The 8,212-nt window shown below is 41.9% G+C and overlaps 1 protein-coding gene across 1 annotated transcript; it reads right to left on the minus strand.

Moving 5' to 3' along the window:
• Positions 1 to 5,478: 5,478 nt before the first annotated feature.
• On the minus strand, positions 5,479 to 6,420 carry LOC113242632 (olfactory receptor 2Z1). Its single transcript, XM_026480766.2, has one exon. The coding sequence runs from the start codon at positions 6,418 to 6,420 to the stop codon at positions 5,479 to 5,481; it is 942 nt and encodes a 313-aa protein (XP_026336551.1).
• Positions 6,421 to 8,212: the final 1,792 nt, after the last annotated feature.

The following is an 8,212-nucleotide window of genomic DNA, read 5'->3' on the forward strand; positions in this document are numbered from 1 at the left end:
AGCCAAGGACAGGCTGAGAATGGGCCTCAGGGAAAAGGGTGACCTTGGGAGTTACCATTGAATCACAATATTGGTGAGGGTCTTAGCGGAAAGTGGGATTTAGGATCTATAGTCTTTCAACCTGGGTGCTAATTTTCCAGACGTGTTTCGGGGGCTGGTGCTAAAGTACAGGAAAAAAGGATGGGCCACTGTATCTTTGAGGAAATGGGATCAGAGAGACAGAGGCAAAGAGGAAATGGCAATTTCCCTCCACAGGGTTTTGGGGCAGGGGGAATCCATCCTAAAAGACACAGTCTTGTGTGCGGAATAACAGAAAGGGGTTGCATCTTCTTTGATCAAAACATAAAGCCCATCTTCATGGACCTGCTTCACCTAAAAAGGATAAAGGAAGAAGGAAATGCTTTAGTGCTCTTTCTCGACAGTGGTATTGGTGAGGGTAATGACTGTATCTGGCTCATCTTTGCAGCCCCACCACTGAAGAGACCTGAACAAAATAAGTTTCCTATGGAACTGGTTGATTTAAGTCAAAGGGAAAATGAAGTGGTTGGGTTTTTAAAGTCTAGAATAAAGTGCAGAAAGAGAAGACCTGCAGGGACTACTGGCCATTCTGGAGGATGGCCATGCTTCTTATGTCTGTACATACTTGTTTGGGCACATACAGAATCCAAGGTGAAGTCTGTCCTTTGGATAAGCAGAATTTCAAGGAAGTAGGTGTATGGTCTCTGGTGCTTAATAAAGTCAAACTTTGTCCAGTGTCTGGTCATGTAATCAATAAGAAATTAAATTCTATCTGCCCCAAAATCATTAACTAGGCCTTAACAGAATTGAAATCAATGTTTTGAAAAGTTATTCTGTTCATCGCAGCATTATTCACAATAACCAAGGTATGGAAACAATCTAAATGTCTTTCTATGGATGAGTGCATAGGGAAGATGTGATAGATAGATAGATAGATAGATAGATAGATAGATAGATAGATAGATAGATAGATAATGGAATATTATTTAGCCATAAAAAAGAATGTAATCCTGCCATTTGTGACAACATGGATGAAACTGGATGGAATTTTGCTAAGTGAAATAAGCCAGACAGAGAAAGATAAATACTGAAAAATATCACTTATATGTGAAATCTTGTTTTTAAAGTCGATTTCATAGAAACAGAGAATGGGATAGTGGTTCCCAGAGGCTGAGGGTGGGGAAATAAGATCTTGGCCAAAGGGTAAAAACTTTGGGAATGATGAATAATTTCTAGGAATCTGATGTACAGCATGGAGACTACAGTTACAATATTGTATTATATACTTTGAAGTTGTTAAGAGAGTAAATCTTTAATGTTTTCACCATGCATTTTAAAAGATAATTATGTGAGACGATGGAGTTGTTCACTAACCCTATTTTGGTAATCATTTTGCAGTGTATATTTATATCAAATCAACACACTATATACCTTAAACTTACACATGTTGTAAGTCAATTATATCTAAATAAAGCCAAAAAAAACCAAGAGGTGCAAATATAACTGGATATCTACACTTAAAAGGATGAAGTTAGACCCCCCCACTTGGCACCTTATACAAATATTACTTACATCTTAGATATGACCACAAAAGCACAAACAACAACAACAAAAAAGAGATAAATAAGACTTCGTCAAAAATGAAAATTTTGGGGGCACCTGATTGCCTCAGCTAAGTGGCTGCCTTTGGTTCAGGTCATGATCTCAGGATTGTGGGATCAAGCCCCAGGGAGTCTGCTTCTCCCTTTGCCTCCCTGCTCACTGCTCCTGTTCACATTCTCTCTCTCTCAAATAAGTAAAATCTTTTTTAAAAAATTGAACATCTTTATGCAAAGGATACTATCAAGAGTGTGAAAAGACAACCTATAAAATGGAAGAAAATATTTGTAAAGCATATATTTGATAAGGGTCTAGTATCAGAGTATATAAAGAACTCTTACAACTCAACCACAAAAATCAAACAATCCAATTTAAAAATGGGCAAGAGATTTGAACAGACATTTCTTCAAAGAAGGGGTGTGTGTGTGTGTGTGAGAGAGAGAGAGAGAGAGAGAGAGCACCTGAAAAAATATTCAGCATCATTAGTCATTAAGGAAATGCAAACTTAAACCACAATGAGATACATTTCATATCCACTAGGATGGCTATAATTTTAAAAATGGAAAATAAGTGTTGGCTAGGATGTTAATAAATTGGAATCCTTGTGGGAATGGACAATGGTGCAACCACTCTGAAAAATAGTTTGGTGGTTCATCAAAAAGCTAAATACAAAATTATCATATAACCCAGCAATTCAGCTCCTAAGTATCTCCCAAAAAGAATTAAAAACAGATATTTAAACAATAGCATGTATGTGAATGTTCATAGCAGCACTATTCTCACTAGCCAAAAGGTGGAAACAGCCCAAATATCTATCATTGGGTGGAAGGATAAACCAAATATGGTATATTCATTCAGTGGAATATTATTCAGCCATAAAAATAAAGTGCTGATACACGCTACAACATGGATGAATCTCGAAAACATTCTACCAAGTAAAAGAAGTTAGACACAAAAGGTTACATACTGTATGATTTCATTTATATGAAATATTTGAAATAGGTAAATGCATAGAGACAGAAAGGAGATTAGTGCTTGCCAGAGTATAGGGGAAATGGAAAATGGGGAGTAACTACTTAATGGGTATGGAGTCCCCTTTTGAGATGATGAAAATGTTTTGGAAATAGATAAAGGTCATGGTTTTGCAATGTTGTGAGGGTATTAAACACCACTGAATTATACAATTTGAAGTGGCTAATTCTATATTATGTGAATTTTAGTTGAATAAAAAATCAGATTGTCAGATTGGATAAAAAGCAAGACCCAGTTATATGCTACTTCCCACAATAAATGTACTTTAGAAAGACATAAAGAGGTAAAATTATGGAACAAAATATGCCATACTAATACTAGTCAAAAGAAAGCTTTAAAAGCTGTATCAGTAAAAGAGAAAGTATGTTTAAGAGCTGGCATGATGCATCCATACAGTAGAATACTATTTGATGAAAGAGAATAAGCTCTAAGTACCTGCAACAAGAATGAATCTCAAAACAATAATGCTGAGTGAAAAAAGCTGCATAAAAACAAAGTATATACTCTGCAATCCCATTTGTATAAAACTCTAGAAAATGCAAACTAATCTATGGTAACAGAAAGTGGATAAGTGACTCCTTGGAGAGGATGGGATGAAGGAGGGGCGAACAAGCATGAGGAAACTTTTGGGAGTGATGTGTACTTTCACTGTCTGAATAGCAGTCATTGTTGTACAGACATATACATAAGTCAAAACTCATCAAATTTTATACTTTAAATATGTACAGTTTGTTGAATGTCAATTTTATCTCAATAAAGCTGTTAGAAGATTTTTTTGAGTTGAATCTTGCCTCATAGCTGGATATTTATCCAATTGGAAATTAAGATAAACACCACTCTCCCAAAATATTAAGTGCTTATTAATAAAATAGCCAGACCCTGGTCAACAGTGAGCATCTTCTCTTTTGAGAGATTTCTGAAAAAACTTATATTTGTATTAAGCTGTTTTTTTATTATGTTATGTTAGTCACCATACAGTACTTCATTTGTTTTTGATGTAGTGTTCCATGATTCATTATTTGCACATAACACCCAATGCTCATTGCAATATGTGCCCTCCTTAATACCCAACACCAGGCTAGCCCATCCCATCACCCCCACCGCCCCTCCGCTCTGAAACCCTCAGTCTGTTTCCCGGAGTCCATAGTCTTTCATGGTTCATCCCCCCCCCCCCGTCTCCCCTCTTCATTTTTCCCTTCCTTCTCCTAATATTCTCCATGCTATTCCTTATGTTCCACACATAAGTGAAATCATATGCTAATTGTCTTGCAGGAACCAACAAATGTTGGAGAGGATATGGAGGAAGGGGAACCCTCTTACACTATTAGTGGGAATGCAAGTTGCACAGCCACTTCGGAAAACAGTTTGAGGTTCCCCAAAAAGTTAAAAATAGAGCTACCTTATGACCCAGCAATTGCACTGCTGGGTATTTACCCCAAAGATACAGATGGAGTGAAAACAAGGGGCACATGCACCCCAATATTCTTAGCAGCAATGTCCACAATAGCCAATCTGTGGAAGGAGCTGAGATGTCCTTCAACAGACAAATGGATAAAGAAGATGTGGTTCACTGGGTGTTATACGCAACTAATGAATCATCGAGCTTTACATCAGAAACCGGGGATGTACTGTATGGTGACTAACATAATATAATAAAAAATCATTTAAAAAAAAGGTGTATCCATCAAAAGTAAAAAAAAAAAAAAAAGAAGAAGAAGAAGAAGATGTGGTTCATATATACAATGGAATATTACTCAACCATCAGAAAGGATGAATACCCACCATTTGCATCAACATAGATGGAACTGGAGGGGATTATGCTAAGTCAAGTAAGTCAAACAGTGAGCATCTTAATAAAACTCAAAGTTAACAAATATTTTATAAATACTGTTAAATTTTACCTCCATTACCATTTAAAGCAGTAACTCATATTTTCAAGAATCTGGTGGTTTTCCAGATATTGTCTGGCTCAACCACTATCCCAACACAGATGCACAGACACACACACACACACACACACACACACACACACACACACAAACACACACAAACTAAACCTACAACAATGAGGAGGTCACTCCTGAGTAGTCACACAGCGCAATGGTTTGGGGGCTGTCTTTGGCCTCAGAGCACCATGGGTTCAAGTCCCAGCTCTACCACTCTCTGGAAGTGTGACCATTTGTAAGTTATTTTCCTTTTTGAGTCTTGTTTATTTCTTATACATAAACATCATGATAGTCCCTACATCTTGAAAGCCATGGAGAGGACAAAATAATGTTCACTTAGCAGGTAAAATGGTCAACAGGTGCTGATTATTACTGGTATAATTATCAATTCAACAGGGAGATCCCAACTTTACAAAGCAGGGCCTTCCATTCACGTAAATAGTACTAAAGAATCGGGAAAGTGGGGCGCCTGGGTGGCGCAGTCGTTAAGCATCTGCCTTCGGCTCAGGGCGTGATCCTGGCGTTCTGGGATCGAGTCCCACATCGGGCTTCCCCGCTGGGAGCCTGCTTCTTCCTCTCCCACTCCCCCTGCTTGTGTTCTCTCTCTCTCGCTGGCTGTCTGTCAAATAAATAAATAAAATCTTTAAAAAAAAAAAAAAGAATCAGGAAAGAATATACTAAAAGTGACTAGGACTGCTAGCCTTGCTCTCCATAAGTCCATGGGAGAAAACACTAACCCAACTAGTCATGGGATCTGAAGAGGCTGGACAGACACTTCGCCTTGAATATAAGGCCTTAATAGCTGCACCACAAATTGGTGCTTTGGGGAAATGGAGAGAATGAAGAACTACTAGGATCATGCCAGCAACCCCCTGTGTGGTCATTACTTTGGCCTGAGCTCAGCTCTGCTGAGCACTTTGACCAAAGCCATCCGCACCTCCCGGTTCCTCAGACTGTAGATAAGGGGGTTGAGTGTAGGGGTGACAAGGCTGTAGAATAGGGAGACCACGTTGTCCTGGGGTGGGCTGTGGTAGGCACCCGGCACCATGTACATGAACACAGCTGCGCCATAAAAGAGCCCCACTACTGTGATGTGTGAGGAACAGGTGGTGAAGGCCTTGTTTCGGGCCTCCTCTGAGCGCATGCGTATAACAGCCCCCAACACGTGGCCGTAGGAGGCGGCAATGAGGAAAAGGGGAAGCACAAGGATCAGCACCCCCGAGGTGGACAGCGCCAACTCATACGCAGAAGTGTCTGCACAGGAGAGCTTCAGTAGGGCTGGCACCTCGCAGAAGAAGTGGTCCACGATGCGGGAGGCACAGTAGGGGAAGTGCAGAGTAATGGAGGTCTGGATGGAGGCGTTGAGCACACCTGCCAGCCAGGAGGAGCCCACCATGAGCAGGCACACCTGGCGCCTCATGAGCACAGGATACTGCAGAGGGTGACACACAGCAACATAGCGGTCATAGGACATGAGGGCCAACAGAATGCCCTCAGCCACGCCCATCAGAGTCAGGAAGAATATTTGAGCTGCACAACCCCCGAAGGAGATGGAACCTTCTCCCTGCAGAAAGTGGGACGCCATCTTGGGGATGGTGACCAGGGGGAAGCCAACATCAAACAGAGAGAGCTGGCTGAGCAGAAAGTACATGGGTGTGTGGAGCCTGGAGTCCATGCGGATCAGGAAGAGCAGAATGGTGTTGCCCAGGAGGCCCATGGTAAACATGGCAGTCACCAGGGAGAAGAGCAGCTGACGTGACCCTGAGTGACTGAAGAGGCTCACCAGAATGAAGTCAGAGGTCACTGATTGATTCACATCCCCCATGTTTTACACAATGTATTTTTGCTGCAGGAGAAAGACCAATTGCAAGTGAGTTTCGACCCACATGCCAATTGCCATCACTTGATAGTGGCTGCCTGGAGAAGTATTATGAGGTCACAGCTAGAATCAGCAATTGGAAATGCCATGATCAATTAGTGATGTCTGTCACAGGCACGGGATGGGAGAGCAGCAGCTTGCATCTCGGAACAAGATACTTGGCCACACCCTAGTGAAGAGCTACCCACTGACTCGTGAGGTCCAGACATTGAAGTTCCAGTCAAAGACAATAACTTAGCTCCAATAGAATATTTCAATACCTCTCTTTCTAATGGTCCTGGGTCCAAAGCAGAGGTGAGAGTCCAAAAAGGTGGGGAAGTAAAAGAGAGGATGGTGGAGCTGAAGCAATAAATCAAGGAAGAAAACAGAGAAGGGCTTCGGTCCAAGTGCCTGGATGAGAATCTGGAGGAAAGAGAAACCAATGATGAGCCTGCACTGGGTCACATTGAGGGTATGAATCTAGTGTGAGCCATAGGGGGTGGCTATGGGTGACAGCAGGTTGGGGATGAAATGATCTGGGCTTGGGCGGGGGAGGACAGTTGTCAGTGAGCTCAGCAATTACTGGTGACTTTGTTGCATTGGATGAAGAGTAGTGGCCTGTGAACAGTCAGACTCAGTTTCAAGTAAGGTACCAGGCCTAGAAGATTATCTCTAATAAATATTCCCTGGGTGAATGAGGTGGCCAAGAAAGATGACTGTGGGCCAGAGGGAGCTACACACTTAAATTTGGGAATACTTAATTCTCTTGGCAACCTCCAAGCCCCCAGGCAAATCCAGCTTTTCCTGGAATACCATGCACCATCCACAACCCCAACAGTGGACAATGCAAGACCAAAAGAATGTCTGTTCCCAGCTGCAGGTAGTTAGAGAAGCAACAAGACTGTTCATTTAAGGGCAAGTGGATTCTACTGAGGGCCTCTCTGGAGCTCTTTCTCCTAAGACTGCCATCTTCACTCAGAAGGCCTTCAAGGCTGTTTAATTATCCACCATCCTGATTTTCCTATCACATCCTAGCTCCCAACCCACCATCCACCCATACATTCAATAAAATTAGTCACAAGCTGGGCTGGCCATAAGACATTCAGAGGTGAATCACCCTAGGCAAGGTGCCCACTCCCTGTACCGCAAATTAGGAGACAAATGGACAAGATCTTTGTGACAGAGGGAACGTACAGTGAGGGAAGTGAATAGGATGTTCTGTAGGAAATGGCTGGGGACAGCACAGGGCATAGTCAGAGAAGCCTCTGGGGACAGATGACACATGTCTTCAGTATCTGAAGAGCATCTGTGAGAGGGATGCACTAGAACCAACTGCCTCATGCTACTGGGAAGTGAACGTTAGTGGGGCCAGCTGGGTTGTTCACCCAAACAAAGAACTTTCTAACAGTGAACTCCAACCAAAAATGAAATGGCTGCCTCATTGGCAGCATTTTCTGTAGCCAGTCAATGGTATTAGGAAGTAAGATAATAGTCCTGTGGTTAGAAGGAAGTTAGAGTTTGAGAGGGAAAGCAGCATTGATCAAATCATTTCAGAATAATCTAATCAGCAATATAATAGAGACACATGCACAATGCTGTAGGCATTGTGGGGTGGGGTCAGAGAAGGCTTCAGAGAGGAGGAGCCATTGGAGCTGGGTTTTGAAGATCAGGTAGGAGTTTTACAGGCAGCCAGAAGGAAAGTTGTTCCAGGCCAAAGAAATAGAGCACATACAATTTGTGATTAGGAGAGTGTACCCAG

Source organism: Ursus arctos, unplaced genomic scaffold (genome assembly GCF_023065955.2).
Source record: "Ursus arctos isolate Adak ecotype North America unplaced genomic scaffold, UrsArc2.0 scaffold_14, whole genome shotgun sequence".
NCBI lineage: Eukaryota > Metazoa > Chordata > Mammalia > Carnivora > Ursidae > Ursus > Ursus arctos.